The sequence below is a fragment of the Stomoxys calcitrans genome, chromosome 1, assembly GCF_963082655.1.
Source record: "Stomoxys calcitrans chromosome 1, idStoCalc2.1, whole genome shotgun sequence".
Taxonomy (NCBI): domain Eukaryota; kingdom Metazoa; phylum Arthropoda; class Insecta; order Diptera; family Muscidae; genus Stomoxys; species Stomoxys calcitrans.
Window position 1 is genome coordinate 20,654,366 of NC_081552.1, and position 19,783 is coordinate 20,674,148.

Sequence of the window (19,783 nt, forward strand, 5' to 3'; positions counted from 1 at the left end):
GATTTCGTCTTATTGAGGAAACGTGGTGCCTTAAATTGGCCCATCTTCGTCTTCCTCATGAACAGGCATATTTCAGTCTTCTCTGGGTTAACATTGAGACCTCTAGGTCTTGGCCAGTCATACGCCATATGCAAGACTCTTTCGGCCCTTCTGCATAGTTCGTTCGGATCGCTACCCCTTAGAAGTATTATAACATCGTCTGCGTAGCAGACGGGTACAAACCCCTCCTCAGTCAGCATCAGTAATAGGTCATTTATGGTGGTCACTCATAGGAGTTGCGACAAAATGCTCCCCTATGGCGTGCCCTGTGCCACTGTCTCCCTTATATTTATGCCATGGGACACACAATTTATCCACCTGTTCCTTAGCATATGCTTTATCGAGTCTCTAAGGACCCGGTACTGGTCTAAGGATTCAATCAATGTGTCGGTCCGCACATTGTTAAAAGCCCCCTCAAGGTTAATGCGTACCGCCAATGTGTACGTTTTGGGCATCGAAGGATTCTTCTAATTTATGCACAACCTCGCGCAGGGCAGTCTCCACCGACCTTCCCTTGACATAGGCATGCTGTTTGTATTTGAGCAGTTCGCTGGATGTCCCACTCTTAACATGGTGTCCACAAAACGTTCCATTGTTTTGAGTTGAGAGGACGTAAGGCTTATGGGTCAGTAGGCCTTTGATGTCACATAACTTGCCTTGCCTTGGGCTTGAGTGTAAACACCACTCTTGCCTCCTGCCAGGCTTTCGGAGTATATGTAAGTCCTAGGCTTACATATACTAACGCCGGAAATATTCCAACAGCTCCGGGTGACTTCAATGGTTTGAAGCTCCTCAAGGATTCCTTCACCATGAATTGCGTAATTATGAACCTATCTCCGTGAGTCCCTTCGCATCCTGGAGAAAATGGGTTTTCATCAAAAGCCTCAACATGTCCTCCGTTGTCTCTGCTCGCACTCCCATGTCGTCTACTAAAGTTTCAGTTTGGACATGGGTTTTTGAGAGAAAATTTTTTATCTTGGCGGCGTCACTAACGCTATCGACCTGTTCGCAGAAAAGCTTCCAGAAGACACGTTTTGCCGCTCTGTTATTGTTATTGTATTCCTTGAGCATCCCAATAAACTTCCGCTTTTTTACGACGTTGTCTGTTAAGTAGTCTGGGCTAAATTAAAGAATAACACGACTCACTGTCCCAAATGGATGAAGAAGCTCCAGCAAAGAAGTCTTTTGAAGGCAAACACGGGGGTGCAGGTAAACCGGGAAGACCAATTGCCCGACGGAAAGATCAAATGGTGGGAGACACCTTGAAACTTCGATCACAGATTTTAGAATGAGCATAGAATATCGAGGCGCTTGGAACGGCATTCTACATTCGGCTAGTGGAACAAATGTTCTGTTATCGCCAATTAAGAAAAAACAAACAAGTAAAAGCGTGCTAAGATCGGCCGGACCGAATCTTATATACCCTCCAGTATGGATCGCATTTTTCGAATTCTTTTCCCGGTATCTCTTTTAAGGCAAGAATTTCTAAGATATTGGACCTATTCGAATAAAAATTGCGCCTTTCATGGGCTCAAGAAGTAAAATAGGGAGATCGGCTATAGACTGTATGAGGTTATAGACCGATTCAGACCATAATTGACACCTATGTTCATGAGAAAAGTCGTTGTACAAAATTTCAGCCAAATCGGATAATAATTGTGACCTCTAGATGCTCAAGAAATCAAGATCCCAAATCGATTTATATTATAGCTATATCAGGTTATGGACCGATTTAAACCATATTTAGCACAGTCATTAAAAGTCATAACAAAACACTTCGTGCCAAATTCCAGCCAAATTGGGTAGGAATTGCTAACTGTAGAGGCGCAAGAAGTACAAAAAGGGAGATCGGTTTATAGTGGATTATGGGAGAAGCCGTTGTACAAAAATTTCAGCCAAATCGGATAATAATTACGCCCTCTAGAGGCTCAAGCAGTCAAGATCCCTGATCGGTTTATATGGCAGCTATATACGATTATGAACTGATTTCCACCATACTTAGCACATTTGTTGAAAGTCATAGCAAAATACGTCATGCCGAATTTCAACCAAATCGGTTAAGATTTGCGCCCTCTAGAGGCTCAAGAAGTCAGGATCCAAGATCGGTTTATGTGGCAGCTATATCAAAACATGGACCAATATGGCCCATTTATAATCCCAACCTACACTACGCCTAGCTTTACTCTTCCGAAAGACAGCGTGCTTTCGACAGACAGACAGACGGACGGACATGGCTAGATCGACTTAAAATGTCATGACGATCAAGAATATATCCTTCGATGTTCTGCAAACGGAATGACAAAATGAATATACCCCTATCCATCGGTGGTGGGTGTAAAAAAAAAATTATAAATGAGCTTAATGTTAACTTCAAAAATTAATTTTTTAATATTCAAAATTAGTTTGTAAAAACATATGCTGTTTGTGCTCAATTCATGGAAAGCATTATAGTTTATTTGTATTTTTAAGAAGAATCTAAAAATCATTGCTTCTTTTTTGCAACTTTGACACAAAATGAAGTCGTTATCGAACGAAACACGGTGAGATTGAATAAAACCAGTAAGGAAGGGCAAAAGTCGGGCGGTGCCGACTGTATAATACCTTTCACCTACCCTAGAAATACAATGTGGGAGCTATATCCAATTCAGAACCAATTTTGATGGACTTTGGCGGATGTTTTCAGATGGGTTATTAAACTATCCGTATCAATTTTGGGGCAAATGTGTTCAACTTGTAACAACTATGGTTGACATATGACAAAATTATTGCAAATTACCCAAAATATGACGAACATATATGAAAGGGAGTTATATTTATTTCTATGAAATTCATCAGAAAAATTCAATTTGAATTTTCGCTTTCAGTAAATTTGCAAATTGTTCCCCTATTTTTGGAATGAAAGACAGAGGTAAGAATGTGTAAACACAAAAATAGGGAAGAAATTAAAATTTTCTGGAAACGATATTTAAGCGGAAAATTTTGTAAGAAAAAAACAAACAGAGATATTTCATGGATTCCTCTAAAATTTTACATTTACTCATACGGTTCGTATTTAAATTATTTTGCAACTATCAAGAAGTCATTTCGGGGCATCGATATTTAAGGGGGATTATATCAGTCTAGAGATCATCATCAGATCATACTTGGCATAGAGGCTTGAAGTCTTAACATGCTTGGCACAGAGGTTGGAAGTCTTCAGCCAAATCAGATGAAAGTTGAGGCTTCTAGGTGCTCAAGAAGTCAAATCCGCGGGTCAGACAGTATGTGTACTATATCTGTACTTAGACCGATTCGGATCATACATGGCACAGATGTTGGAAGTCAAAACAGAAGTACTTATGGCAAATTTCAGACAAATCGGATGAAAATTAAGGCCTTTAGGGGCTCAATATGTCAAAAATTGGGATCGGTTTATATGGGGCCTATATTCAAATTGAACCGATATGGCATATTTTCAATCCCCAACGACTTACGTTGATAAGAAGTATCGGTGAAAAATTTCAAGCGGAAAATTTCTTTATTTGTTCGAACGCTACCGTGATTTCGACAAACGGACATAGCTAAATCGAATCAGGAAGTGATCATAAGCCTAGCAATGGGGGTCTAGCTCTTCCGCTTGTAAAAAAACAAATGCACAAAGTTAAAATACCCTTAACCACAGTGGGATAAAGAGACAAATATATTGCATCTCATTCATTTAGCCGTATTCTGAGAAGTTGTCGTGGAATGAGTAGTGGCATTTTCATTGGCTGACCAAATGCTGTATTTTAGGCCTTCTATAATGCAAGATGCTAGAAGTTGAGTGTATATATGTATGAGCTCTCTTGCAAAGTCAACTTTCATTAGAATTTTAGACAAGGGCTACTGTTTTCCGCCGCTTTGTATAGTAGCGTTGTTGTTATTATTTGTTGGACCTCAATTACTGTTTACAACAACAGGAGCCGCAGAGTTTCTCATTTGAGAGGACTGCTCAGTATTGGTGGTGAACTGTATGGGGTATACTAATCAAGTCATTCCGTTTGTAATACCTTGAAATATTGATCTAAGACCCCATAAAGTATAGATATTTTTGATCGTCTCGACAGTTTGAGTCTATCTAGCCAAGTCCGTCCTTCCGTCTTTCGAAATCACGATAGCGGTCGAACGCGTAAGGGTAGTCGATTTAAATTTTGCACGAATACTAACTATTGACGTAGGTCGTTGGGTATGGAAAATTGGCCATATTGATACAGATTGGAATATAGCTCCCATATGAACTGATTTCCCGATCTTGAGCCCCTGGAAGTCATAATATTTGTCCGATAAGACAAAAATTTTGCCCTTAATGTTCTGGTATAATTTCCAACAACTGTGCCAAGTACGGTTCAAATCGGTCTATAACCTGATAGAGCTCCTATACAACTCGATCTTCTGATTTGACTTCTTGAGCCCCTGGAAGCAAACATTTTCGTCCGGTTAAGCTAAAATTTTGCATGCAGTGTTCTCTTACGATTCCTAACAATTGTGAGAAGTACGGTCTAAATTGGTTTGTAACCGATCTCCCTATTTGACTTCTTGTGCCCGTGGGAGTCATGATTTTCGTCCGGTTTGGCTGACATTTGGCATGTAGTGTTCTGTTATGACTTTTAACAACTGATCTATAACCTCATATATTTAGCTCCCATATAAACCGGTTTCTCGATTATCCTTGTTAGGTGCTTAGAAGTTTGAATGGTTGCAGGTTTGACAGAAGTTTGGTATGTAGAATAAAATTATACCCTTCAATTAAATTTATTTTGTATACATTTAAATTTCTTTAAAGATTTTTACTTGACTTACCTGATGCGTTGTTGATGGTGGACTGCTGGCGGGACTGCGACGACCGGTGCGATCTCTTGTACCATTACTATAATGATAACTGCTAGTAGGAACTGAAGACGATTGGGTAGCGCCAAACATGCGCAGTACCTGCTCCGGTGATATGGGCCGTTTCTTATTGCCATTGGCCATGGCCGAAGCGGAATTCATTGCATGTCTTGCAGCAGTTGAGGTAGGCAATGTCCCACTCATACTGTTTAAATAATTCGAGGGTGATGATGAGGACAAATATGCAGAACCACGGCCCGGCAATGAACCACCCTTGGTGGCCACACCCGCCGAATTGTAATAGTAGTGTGGCGAATGGGGTCGTTCAATGATCGTATACGATGTTCCGGGCGGTGAATAATATAAACCTGAACGTCCTGTGCCTGCGCCAACTGCTGCCGCCGCCGCTGAGGGGCCGGTACGCAGCGAACTTGTACTATTGCCGATACGGGAATTAACTGCGTAACTATTTGGTAGGTCGGTTATGCCGGGTGGCGGTGTGGTCATACCGTATGCTGCGGCAATATCTTCAGCTTCGTAACTACTCGTGGGCGGTGCAACACGCAGATGATGGGCTGTGAGACCGGCTGAGCCACCCGTTGGTACACTGGATGACGATTGGGTGGATGTTTGCAATATGCTAGGATGTAGTGATGAACTGTGCGCCGCAGGTGGTGGTACATGATAGTAGCCACGCGAACTCCATCGCGTAGGTCCAAGATCGCATAATTCGGCATAGTCGTTGCCAGCAGCGCTCATTGTCGGGGGGTCTCCGTCGTATGGTAAACCACCCCCAAGGCGCATTACAAGTCAGGCTGGAAAATTAAAAAAAAAAAAAACAAATCAAATTAAGGAATTTAACAGGTTCAGTTTAAAGATGGAATTATTCTTTCTTTTTATAATAAAATTAATTTTTTATACACACCACCGAAGGATTAATTTTTCATTATAACGTTTGCAACACATCGAAATATCCATATATATTCTTGATCGTCGTAAAAACCTAAGACGTTCTGGCCATGTCCGTCCGCCCGTCTGTCTGATAAATTTACGCTACAGTCATTAAAAATAGTTCGAAAATTGGCTTCATCAGACTATATATTGATCAGTGTTGCCACTCAAGAAAATTATTTCCTACCAAAATTAAGGAAAAATTCTACCAAACCTGTTCAAATGTTCAACTAGCCAAAAATGTTTTATATCTTTTTCATATCCATCACCGAAGGCTTCACCATTTTGCCATTCCATTTGCAACACATCAAAGTACACACTTTCAACGCTATAAAGTACTAGATCATCGTTATATAGACGATCTAGGCATCTCATTCCGTTATTGTTGTTGTAGCAGTTTGTTGTATTCCAATTTTCGTCTGTTTGATTCTGTTGAGTGTCAATATCCAGGAACTGTACCACTAAGATAGGGTGCGTCCAGAGGGATCTGGGTCTGAGTCGAGTGGGTCTGGCTAGGCAGTAAAACAGGTGACATGTATTGTGTGGTCCCTGATCACAATCGGGACATACATCTTGCACGTCGGCATCAATCCTCGCTCTGTAGGAGTTGAGGCGGCTGCATCTGCCGGAACGTAATTGAGCTAGAACTACTCTGGTTTGCCGGTGGAGGTAAATTTCTTCAGGTGCAATGGGAGGCGGTCGTTCTCCAAGGACTACATTCACCCGGTAGGAATTTACCGCATCTGCTACCGTGTGTGCTAGAATGTTGTCTAGACCCGCTTCGTCTAGAGGTTTTCTCTTGTAGCGCTCAATCTCAAGCTCTAGATCATGTAGGTCTACCTTAAGGCTTCGGGGCGGTGGATATCTACGCACAAGATGATGATTTGGATGGTCTCTGCGATAACAGCCCAAAAGGTATTGCTTAAACGGCATGTAGTTATGTCTTCGCACTGGTAGGATCTTTGTCTCCTGATGGAGGTGGTCCACATGAGAACTGAGGAGACAGCCTGTCGCAGTTCGGAGGGCGGAATATTGTTCCACTGCGTGTCACAAAGCTGACGAAACCACACTGGCGCTGCATAACAAAGGCCGGCCCATTGCTTTGTACGTGGTCAACAAGGTTTCTTTGTCTGCAACCCAAATGTTGGCGGCAAGTGACTTGAGGACCTTGTTTCTACTTTTGACTTTATCGTAAATAGCTATGGCATGTGGGGAGAATGTGTAAGAGCTGTCAAATGTGACGCCAAGTATTTTGGGAGACTTGATAATCGGAATGATTTCTCCATTGCAGTCAGCTTGGCATTCATCTCACGCGCATTTGTAGTGAACAATGGGCTGAAGATTTGGTGGCGGATATCTTCATATTTCTTGTAGCGAAGTATGAGACAAGTTCGTTGAGGTAGACGTTCAACCTATCGCAGATGTCAACAATGGTTGGGGGTCTGATGCCATGATCGTACAATCGTTCGCATATGATACGATTTCTATGCCGTCTGGAGGGGGTGTCCGTCTATTGTTGAAATCACTATACAGTCTAAAGTTCAAAGATGGTCTATATCTTAATTAAGCACCTTTAATACCTTTAATATCTCCCGATAAAAAATCTTTATTCATAAAGTCGTATTTTTGCCCCGATTTAACCGTGCCGAGTTCGGTTAAAGCGATCTGCCGATTTATGTGTTGAGCCAAGAAAATTTTCGCCGTTACAGTGAGTTGCTTGGACCCCTCATATCGGACCATATTTCGGTATAGCTGCTATGGGTGCATAAATAATGCATATGTCATCAGATTATGACCACCACCCGAGGTGGTGGGTATCCAAAGTTCGGCCTGGCAGAACTTAATGCCTTTTAACTTGTTATCGTTCTTATTTATCGAATATGCTTTGGTTTTATTTTATTTTTTTTTATAAAGTCTCATTAAAAAATACTGACTCAGGGACTCTTCATAAAGCTTTATCTTAAATTAAATTATCGATTCACAATTGTTTGCTGCTGGCATTGTTCTTTGATTTATTAATTTCAACCATCTCACATTCCAGCCCCAAGAATTTTCACCCTGTGGCTAGGTGAATGCAGCCGTGTGCCAAGATTTAAATATTGTTTTATGACATTTCTTCAATAAAGGTTGTTGCGGTTTCAAAAGTTTTTTTGTGTGGTTTTGATATCAGACTGCCATAGCAGCAGCCATTATTATCCTCATTTGCATCATCATCATCATCGCCATTGTATAAACACACAAGAAAAAGGCAACTATTTTCATCATAGGTAGGGAATTTCTGGTTTACATTTGCATGCATAGTAGCATGCATTGTTTTACAGCACAACAGCCAAAGGTCATTCCATATGAATGTGTTCATTGTGGGTGTGGTGGAGGTAGGTGGTTGGATAGGCGGTGGGTAGGGGTTGTTGGTTTTCTTTATTAAAAAATGTTAACATAAATGACATAAACAAGAAAAAATACAAAAATATTAAAACAAAATATTCAAGGCCTTAATTCATATCACTCTCACACATTCATTTTACAATTCACTTCATGGCATGCCATTCATATCTACATTTTGATATGATTTACATCGTTCTTCTTTTCGTTTCGTTTGATATTATTGCCAAAAAAAAAAAAGAATAGTCAGAAGCAGCAGCAGTCTCCAAGACCCCATTCCACCATCACAATCAACAACAGCCTCAATACAACAAAAAGCCATAAGGAGCTATATAACCAGCAGACTTTTTACTAGGAGCAAAAAAAGAAAAACAACAGAAACATATGATCTCTGTTTGCTACAAGTGTACCCAATGCACGTAATCGACATTGAAAGGACACTTTTTCCTGTATAAAAACACATTCTTCTTTGATGGTACATTCATTGTGTATTTGATTTGGTGAATTTGTTCTCACATCCCAACATATCCCAGTTGTACAGCCCATAATCAGTTGGCACCATCATCTAGTTTAGAAGCAAACTTTTAAAGCCAATTTGGTCTCTGCGGTTCAATTTTAGCCAAATTGTAAGAAATTTAGCTATTTATGCATTTGGCTCTCAAATACTATTTACCAAACTAGTAACAGGTACTGCTGATAGCGGTCGGTTAAAAAAAAAATGATCGTACTCCTTGCTTGCTGAAAGAATTTGCACCACCGTATTTTTGGTGATAGATTTTGCAAGCCCTGGATCGAGTCCCCCGGTCGACAAAATTTTTATTGTTATTTTTTTTTTTTAAGTACTGTTAGACAATAAGGCGAAATAATTTTTCATTAAAAAATTTTTTAAAAGTGATTTCTATAATATTATACCCACCACCGAAGGATGGGGGTATATTCATTTTGTCATTCCGTTTGCAACACATCGAAATATCCATTTCCGACCCTATAAAGTATATATTTTCTTGATCAGCGTAAAAATCTAAGACGATCTAGACATGTCCGTCCGTCTCTCCGTCTGTCTGTTGAAATCACGCTACAGTCTTTAAAAATAGAGATATTGAGCTGAAATTTTGCACAGATTCTTTTTTTGTCCATAACCAGGTTAAGTTCGATGATGGGCTATATCGAGCTATATCTTGATATAGCCCCCATATAGACCGATCCGACGATTTAGGGTCTTAGGCCAATAAAAGCCACATTTATTATCCGATTTTACTGAAATTTGGGACAGTGAGTTGTGTTAGGCCCTTCGACATCCCTCGTCAGTTTTGCTCAGATCGGTCCAGATTTGGATATAGCTGCCATATAGATCGATTTTCCGATTTAGGGTCTTAGGCGCATAAAAACCACAATTATTATCCGATTTTGCTAATATTTGGGACAGTGAGTTGTGTTAGGCCCTTCAACTTCTTCCGTCAATTTGCCTCAGATGCCACATGGACTTATATTAGGCTTTTCGACATCCGTGTCGTATACAGTTCAGATCGGTTTATTTTAGGATATAGCTATTGTGGTGTATCCACATTTATTATTCTCAATCGTTTAAATTATTTATTTTTAACAAAGTAGGTTAAGTTTTCATTTTCTTTGTTAGTTTATATAACACTTTTGAGTTTTAAAAAATATGTTAGATTGAGTAGGCATTGGATTGTCATTTTCTTTTCTTTACATTGTACAGAAAAATTGGATTGATTCGAAAAAATATAAGTGACGTGTCAGGAAGCAAAATTAAAAATATTCATAAATTTGTTAATTGTTTGCGTTTTATTTCGTTTTGCACCCTTAACCACGTCAATTGGTGACCCCGACTACACGTTAAACCACATAAGACAATGTTTCATTCGCCAACCGGAAACGCCAGCAGAGCCCTAGATAACCATTTTAAAGAAATCATTCCTGGAATGAATTCACCATTGGCTCATAGCAATATTACGTCAAACTCTATAATGGATGTCCCGCTACCAACAGGCCCTGTGGAGGTTTCAAGAGTTACGTCACTATTAAAAAGACCAATATTTTGTTATATACAATTGAACAATGACTATTATTACGATTTGGTCCAAATCGGAACATACATATATTGATATAGCTGCTATGGGGCATAAGGTATGAGTTTTGCACCGGATTTTGACGAAAAGTGGTTTACATATATATCCGAGGTGGTGGGTATCCAAAGTTCGGCCCGGCAGAACCTTTTTTTGTGCTTGCTCTCCGTTTTTATGTCCGTTACTTTTAGCTTGCTTTTTTCTAAAGCAAGCTAAAAGTAATAGCTGATAACTGACAGAAGAAAGAATGCAATTACAGAGTCACAAGCTGTGAAAAAATTTGTCAACGCCGACTATATGAAAAATCCGCAATTACTTTTTGGGCAACCCAATATATACTTTATAGGGTCGGAAATGGATGTTTCGATGGGTTGCAAACGGAATGACAAAATGAATATACCCCGATCCTTCGGTGGTGGGAATAAAAATATTTATTCAAACATTGACAAATGTCCAAAGAAATCAATTACGGAACTGGTTTGGTGGAATTAGCAGAAGTTCTAGTTTCTGGGTCAAGTAAAAAATTATATTTGATTAAAGTTCATTCTAAGTTTTATTAAAAATGCATTTACTTTCTTTTAAAAAATCCGCAATTACTTTTTGGGCAACCCAATAATTGCGCCCTCTATAGGCTCAAGAAGCCAAGCTCCAAAATCGGTTTATATGGAAGCTGTTGTGCACCGATTTGAGCCATACTTAGCGCAGTTGTTGGTGTTCAAACCAAAAAGTTCAGCCAAATCGGATAATTGCGGCCCCTGGAGGCTGACAAAGCCAAGATTCGAGATCGAAATATATGGAAGCTATATTAGATTATGAACCAATTTAGTCCAAAGTTGTTAAAATCAAAATAAAACAAACAAACAAAATTTCCGCCAAATCGGATAAGGATTGCGCCCTCTATCGGGTCGAGAAGTCAAGATCCGAAATCGGTTTATGTGGGAGCTATATCAGATTATTAACCAATTTAGACCATACTTGGCACAAAATTTCAGCCAAATCGGATATTAATTGCGGCCTTTTTTGGCTCAAGAAGTCAAGATCCGAGATCGATTTATATGGGAGCTATATCAAGTCATTAACCAATTTGGAGTAGGTGGAAGTCAAAATAAAAGATTTGGTGCAAAATTACAGCCAAATCTCGGATAGGAATTGCGCCCTCTAGAGGCTCAGGAAATCAAGAACCGAAATCGGTTTATACCATGGACCGGTGTGGCCCATTTACAATCTCTACCGACCTGTACTAAAAAGAGGATTTATGCAAAATTTCAAGCACTTAGCTTTACTCCTTAGAAAGTAAGCGTGAATTCGACAGACAGACACATGAATGTAGTGTTAAACGCGTATGCCTGCCATCATGGCCGAAATCTGTGAGGCCCAAGACCCAAGGGTGAATACAAAGCGTCTACCAACGCCCGCACATGTAGTATCCTGTACATGAGTACCAATTTGATCGCACGTATTTGGAAGTTTTCACCTCCTTGGTTGGGAGCGGAGCACTTACTAAAACTCTTTCCGATCTATGTGTCACGGCAACCGGTTTAAAACTCAACTCCACGCCGAGCTAACGCTCTACCCGCGATTTGGGTCCAAACCATGGCCACCACGTTACTCCCCACTGAGGCCTCACCATTGTCAGGCTAGAACCAAAGTTCCGGGTTGGACTTCGTAGCCTTAAAAGACTACTACCAGTTGAGCCCCAAACAGTTCCGGACTGGTCCGCTAAGAAAAGGAATTACTCTAAGCTGACCATAACCATCATACATGAGTATGCACATAAACAACACACACCAGGACGGTATACACACACACCAGGACGGTATACACGAACTACGTCAATCATATCCGCTCCAACATGGAACTTTATAATCAATGGATGACCGATCACAACCACGAAAGCTACGGGAAAGGCAGGTGTTAAGCCAAGGACAGTCTCAGCAATTCCTTGCCATACAGACACTCCATAAGTTGCGAAAGCAACAAATAGACCAACATATATGGACCGAACAGCGCGTCAACTACGACTCCAATCACTTCTCAGAACACGCTCAACCATTCCGGCTATTCTTGCCATCTTCTCCTTCACCCCATCCAAATAGACCAGGAAACCCATTCTCTCTGAAACAGTCACTCCCAGATATTTTACGAGCGCTTCGATCCCGATGCTTGCTCCGCCGAATCGAATAGTGGGTAGACGATTCGCCTAAAAGATGCCCTTAAGCATCATCTTCACGATTTTGTCCTCCACAATGGCAACACAAAGACCATCGCTCCATTCGCGCACAATGCCCATGGCAAGCTCCTCGCGAGTTGTCAGCGCAAGTCTGGAATCTCCTTCAACCATGATGAGCAGGTCATCCGCATATGCACTGATTTTGAAGGACTCAGCGAGACGTCCCAGCAGGGGGTCCACATATATAGAGCACGGATGGACCCTGAGGGCAGCCACGCTGAATATCCAAAACCATATCGTGCCGTATCCAAAATCCAAACCGTATCGCTGGCACCAACCACGCAAGCTCTTCTATCGCAGAAGTAACTAGGCCAGAGAGAAAGTTCCCGACAACCTATTTCACCTAATCTAGTGAGTACACTACGCCATGGAAGTAATCAAATGCGTATTTGGCGCTCGACTGTCTCACACAGTTCTGCACGTGGATCCAGACATGCACAGTGCTCATTTCCTTCCGAAAGCTGAACTGGTACGGTGAAGTACCCTCCGCGTAGCCCTCCCTAAATCTTGTCACTATTATCCCCTCTAATACTTTTGCAAGCACGGGGAGGAAACTAATGCCCCGATATGATCTTGGACTGCTCCTCAATCGATCGGGCGACTTCGAAACGAATACGACTAGAGCATATTTCCATATATGAGGGAAATAGCCTATTTCGACAGATCGTGTGAGGATCTACTCAACATGGTCAGGTATAGCCTTCCAGATGCTTTTACACATCTGTTCAGTCATACCGTCCATGCCAGGTGACCTCCCGCAGCCAAGCCGGCAGACACTGTCCACTATCTCGACCCTTTCCAGACTTAAAGAAGGCACTATCATCTCCACACTGGGAGTCTGTTCATGATCATCCTCATTAGAAAAAACTTTCATATTAACACCCTAGCACACTCGTTCCAAGAAGTCAACACATTGTTCCCCACTCTTAAACCGCCCAGGTCATCCTGACAAGAACCCTGTTGCCCACAGTGCTGGCATACGCGGTATACCTTGCCCCATAGATCATCCCTGTTGTCCCGTACAAATCTCCTAAATTGATCTTTCTTGCTCCTAATCAACAGTTGCATGTACGTCCTCAAATTGCTAAGGTAGTCGTTTCGGCGTGAGACAAGATTCTAAGCATTAGAACTTCTGGCTCTTTGGAATCGAATCCTCAGACGCCTGACGTTCCGCCACATTGTTTCCAGATCACGGGTCCACCACTTGCCCTTAATTGGTTTCGCCTTTCGACGTCTGCCATCATTCACCGTGCTCATCCATTCATCTACCATTGAATTTGATCATCTGTAGTCAGTGCCCTAAAGTCATTTAAAGACAAGACAGACAGGCAGACTAGCCATGTCCGTCCGTCCGTCTGTCAAAATCACGATAGCGGTAGAAGGCATAAAGCTAGCCGCTTGCAGTTTTGCACAAATAAATCTTATAGACGTAGGTCATGTGGAATGGCAATTTGGTTTATATTTCGATATATCTCCCCTTATTGCTGATCTCCCGATTTGACATATTTAACCACTAGAAGCCGCAATTGTTATCCGATTGTGCTGAAATGTTGCATGCAGTGTTCTGTTATGACGTCCAATAACTGTGCCAAAAACGGTTTAAATGGGTCTATAACCTGTTATAGCTCCCATATAACCCGATCTGACATCTTGAGCCCCTGGAAGTCGCACTTTTTGTCGTTTTTGGCCCAAGGCGCATTTATTGTCCGATTTCGCTGAAATTTGGCCCAGATTGGTTCAGATATGGAGATAGCTGCCATATAGACCGATCTCTGGACTTTAGGTCTTGGGCCCATAATAGACACATTTAATTTCCTATTTCGCAGAAAATGTTTATAGCGAGTTGTGTTAGACTCCTCGACATGCCTGTGCAATATGGCCCAGATGGGTCCAGATTTCGATATAGCTGCCATATAACCGTTCTCCCGATTTAAGGTTTAAGACCCATAAAAGGTTAATTTATAAACCAATTTTGCTGAAATGATTTGCGTTAGGCCCCTCGACATTCGTACCGAGTATGGTCAAGATCTTGATATATTGTATTTGGATATAGCTGCCAAATGTACCGATCTCCCGATTTAAGTTCTTGGGGATAATAAAAACACGTTTATTACTCGATTTCGCTGGAATTAAATTTTCCGCCCCCAAAAAACTATGAGAACTACTATGAGAAACAAAAGAATAGTAAAAACGGGCCCCCCAACGTTGACGATCCACGAAAACGAAAAGAGGCCCATAATTTGCGGATCTGCATCTGGAATGTCCGCACTCTTTATAGAGAAGGTGCAGTATACGCGCTGGCGGATGTATTAGAGAAGTACAAGGCAGATATTACCGCCTTACAGGAAGTGCGATGGACTGGGAATGGCGTCATTAAAACACCATACGGTGACGATCTATACTATAGCTGCCATAACACGAGGTATGAATTTGGCTGTGGATTTGTAGTTAGTCGGAGACTGAAACACCACTCTCCGGTAGATGAGAGGCTAGCCACAATCCGCATAAAAGCCAAATTTTTCAACATCAGCCAACTCGGTGGTTTAGAGTATTATATAGTCAGCTCCGCCCGACTTTTGCCTTTCCCTACTGGTTTTGCATGGGTTTAGAAGACATATGGCGTAAAAACAATAAAATTATGCTAACTTCGGCCGGGCCGAATCTAGGGAACCCACCACCATGGATTCTGTTAAACTAGCACAAATTCTAGAAACCGAACAAGGATGATCAAGAGATCGGTTTGCATGGGAGCTATATCAGGTGGTAGAGCGATGTTGGCCGTACTTGGCGTAGTAGTTGGAAGTCATAACATAACACTATGCTCAATTTCAGCCAAATCGGACAAAAATTGCGGCTTGTAAGGGCTTAAGAAGTCAAATCGGGCGATCGGTTTATATGGGAGCAATATCAGGTTATAGACCTATTTGAAATGTACTTGGAAGTCATAACAGAACACCAAGTGCAAAATTGCAGCCAAATCGGACACAAATTGTGGCTTCCAGGGGCTCAAGAAGTCAAATTGGAAAATCGGTTTATATAGGAGCTATATCTAAATCTGAACCGATATAACTCATTTGCAATCCCAAACGACCTACATCGATATTAAGTATCTGTGCAAAATTTCAAGCGGCTAGCTTTACGCTTTCGAGCTCTATTGTGATATCGACAGACGGACGGACGAACGGAAGGACATGGCTAGTTTGAATTAGAATATGGAGAGGGGTCGCAGATCAATATTTCGAGGTGTTACAAACAGAATGACTAGATTAGTATAACCCCATCCTTTAAACCCAAACAGGGGATTTGGTTTGAGAATTCGAGGAGTCTCTCCAATTTTTTAATAAAAAATTGTCTATTTTTAAGTACATATACCATCCGTTTAAACACATCTACCATATGTTCTCTGGTGACCACTGTAGCACAGAGGTTAGCATGTCCGCCTATGATGCTGAAGGCCTGGGTTTGAATCCTGACAAGCTCATCAGAACATTTTTTGTAGCGGTGGTTATCCCTTTCTAAAGCTGGCAACATTTGTGAGGTATGGTGTATGGCTGCCATGTATAAACTTCTCCACAAAGAGGTGTCGCACTGCGACACACCGTTCGTACAAGGGTATAAGAAAGAGGGGACTATCAATGTGCTTCAACTTGAATCGGACAGTCCTCATTGATATATGAAACATTTAAGCTATTGAAGCAAGTTTTTCAATAAAGTCTAATCAATGAAAAACTTTTTACCAAAAAAATGCATATGGATAGGGGTATATCCATAGGATAGGGGGTGTATTCATTTAGTCATTCCGTTTGTTACACATCGAAATATCCATTTCTGACCCTACAAAGTATATATGTATATCGGATCGTTGTAAAATTCTAAGACGATTTACCGATCCGTCTGTCCGACTGTACCGATCCGTCTATACGCAGGTCCAAATTCGGACTATATTTGGATATAGCTGCCATATAAACCGATCTGCCGGTTTTTTTAAGGGGCTGGAGAGTGTTCGAGTAGGTCTCGTTTTCGAACCACTCATATGTCTTCTTCGATCTGATGTTGTCTACAGGCAACGACCCATAATTCAGGAACCCCAGAAATGCCAGCAAAAGCACCAGGTCTCTGCTTACCTGTTCGAAGACTGACTTGAAGGGCCATACATAGCAGGGCTATCAAACGCTTGATTATAGCTCTGTGATCCAAGTTTCATCGAAATTTGGTATAAATTTCGTTTTTAATCTATATGTCCGCTGTATCCCAATATGTACCGATCTGGACCATAATTGACACAAAGGTTGAGCAGTCTAACACAAATCGCTTTACCAACTTTCATCATTATTGGATAGAAACCTGTAGGGAAGGACAAAAGTCGGGCGGTGCCAATTGTATAATACCCTACACCTACCTTATAAGTACAATATGGGAGCTATATCCAATTCTGCACCAATTTTGATGGACTTCGGCGGATATTTTCAGATGGGTTATTAAACAATCCGTATCAAATTTCGAGCAAATATGTTCAATTTGTAATAACAATGACAACATTATTCCAAATTATCCAAAATCTGACGAACATAGATATGTGAGCTATATCTAAAACTGAACCAATTTCGAGCAAACTCTGATATTGTGGTAGTCGTCGAGGAAAGCGTTGTGCAAAATATTGTCAAGATTGATCAATAAATGCATTTGCAGTTGCTCTTGAAGTCAAAATCGGGCGATATACATATATGGCAGCTATATCGAAACTTAACCGATTTCTATGAAATTCATCAGTGATATAGGGAGTCATATGAAAATCCCCCCTGCCAAATTTCGAGAGAATCGGTTAACAAATAAGCAGTTAATTGCAATATTTCTTAAAATAGGACGAACATATACATGAGAGCTTTACCTAAATCTGAATCGATTTAGAGCAAACTTCTCATATATTGTGGAAGTCGTCAAGGAAAGCATTGTACAAAATTTTGGGAAGATTGGTCAATGAATGCGCATGCAATGGGTCTAGGAGTGAGAATCGGGCAATATATATAAATGGCAGCTATAAATAAGTCTTAACCGATTTCTATGAAATTCGCCAGTAATATTAAGAGTCATAAGAAAATCTTTTCTGTCAAATTTCGAACACTTCATTGAAATATTTCTCAAAATCGGACGAACAGTAACATGGGAGCTACATCCAAATCTGAACCGATTTTTTCCCATTTTAAAAGGCTTCATCTCTATGCCGAAAAACATGCCTGTACCTAATTTGAAGACGATCGGATGAAAATTTCGACCTTGTATTTTGCACACAAATTAACATGGACAGACAAACAGACAGATGGACATAGCTAAATCGAATCCGAAAGTGATCCTGAGTCGATCGGTATGCTTATCAATGGATCTATCTCTCTTCCTTTTAGGTGTTACAAATAAATGCACTTAGTTATGATAGACTGCACTATAGTAGTGGTGTAGTTTATAAAAATATGAGTTTTTTGAGCACTGGACAATAAAGCGAGAGATCGATTTATGTAAGAGCTATATGAAGATATAGTCCAATATAACCCACCTTCGAACTTAACCTGTATATGGTAAAACAAATAATCTGTGCAAAGTTTCAGGCCAATATCTATCATATTTTATACCCACCACCATAGGATGGGGGTATACTAATCTAATCATTTCGTTTGCAACACCTCGAAATATTCGTCTAAGGCCCCATAAAGTATATATATTTTTGATCGTCTCGACGCTCTAAGTCGATCTAGCCATGTCCGTCCGTCTATCGAAATCAGTATAGCGGTCGAACGCGTAAGGCTAGCCGCTTGAAATTTAGCACAGATACTTAATATTGATGTAGGTCATTGATTTAGATATAGCTCCCATATAAAAAACGATCTCCCGATTTGACTTCTTGAGCCCCTGGAAGCCGCAATTGTACGATTTGGCTGGAATTTTGCAGGTAGTGTTCTGATATGACTTCCAACAATTGTGCCAAGTACGGTTCGAATTGGTCTATAAGCTGATATAGCTCCCATGTAAGCCGATCCCTAGATCATCCGTCTTCCGTTCCTAGAAGCTTTAATATTTGATTGTTCGACAGAAGTTTGGTATGTATTGGGTTGCCCAAAAAGTAATTGCGGATTTTTCATATAGTCGGCGTTGACAATTTTTTTCACAGCTTGTGACTCTGTAATTGCATTCTTTCTTCTGTCAGTTATCAGCTGTTACTTTTAGCTTGCTTTAGAAAAAAAGTGTAAAAAAAGCATATTTGATTAAAGTTTATTCTAAGTTTTATTAAAAATGCATTTACTTTCTTTTAAAAAATCCGCAATTACTTTTTGGGCAACCTAGAATAAAATTATGCCCTTCAACCATATTTATGTTGTTAATTTTTAGCAGAAGATTCGGCCCCGACGAACTTCGCACGCTTTTACTTGTTTAGACTGTAGCTCGATTATCATAGACAGACGCACGATCAAGAATATATATACTTTATGAGGTCGAATATGAATATTTCGATATGTTACAAACGGAATGTCAAATTGAATATACCCCCATGGTACGGTTATGTGAATAAAAAACAAAATTTACTACGCAACATCCCTTTAAGAAACAGCGGAGATAGAGTCCAATGAAGTTAAGAAGCCCTTGCTAATTATATTCCCAAAGTATCACTTTGTAATGCAATTCGACTAAAATCACACTCCACCCACGCCCACACACAAGTGATTATGGCAAGTCAGAACGAACAATACACACAACAACCATCATTGTTATTATCACTTTCAGCATAAACATTGAATACAACTACAACTATAGTTTTCTTATTTATCTAAAACCACTATGTTCGGCTTCGGATGCTTCGGTTAGCATTCTCTAGTCGAATGGTGGGCGTTTTATTGTTATGGTGAGTATGTGTGTGTGTGTGTGGAGACTTGGACATTCAGTTTGTTCGTTTCGTTCTCATAATGTCTATTGTTTTTGATTTACAATTCTACATTTACATTCGTTTTACACAATTGGCCAAGGACTAGTACAAAGCCCGACTCCTACTGCTTCTAATGGTGCTTCTATTGTTGTGAACTGTTTGTAGATGCAGTTGGGCGTGTGTGTGTATTATGAAGATTTGCACGTTTGTTGATATCCTGGCTCTGCCATTTGCCCTTGTTCCTTGGTGCTGCACTCATTCAGCGCTTAAAGCAGTTCAGCCTTTGCAATTTGCGTTCAAGTCAAATGCATGTTTATGTCATGGCCCCTGTTGTCTTTG

The 19,783-nt window shown here is 40.6% G+C and overlaps 1 protein-coding gene across 3 annotated transcripts in view; it reads right to left on the bottom strand.

Moving 5' to 3' along the window:
• The window catches only part of LOC106084651 (whirlin), a 255,495-nt gene that overhangs the window by 161,049 nt on the left and 74,663 nt on the right, over window positions 1-19,783 (bottom strand). For all 3 annotated transcript variants that reach the window (XM_059360094.1, XM_059360095.1, XM_013248507.2), the window contains exon 2: window positions 4,858-5,699. In XM_059360094.1, coding sequence (XP_059216077.1) covers window positions 4,858-5,688 — 831 coding nt within the window. In that variant the 5' untranslated portion in view covers window positions 5,689-5,699. The remainder of the gene's footprint in view (window positions 1-4,857; window positions 5,700-19,783) is intronic.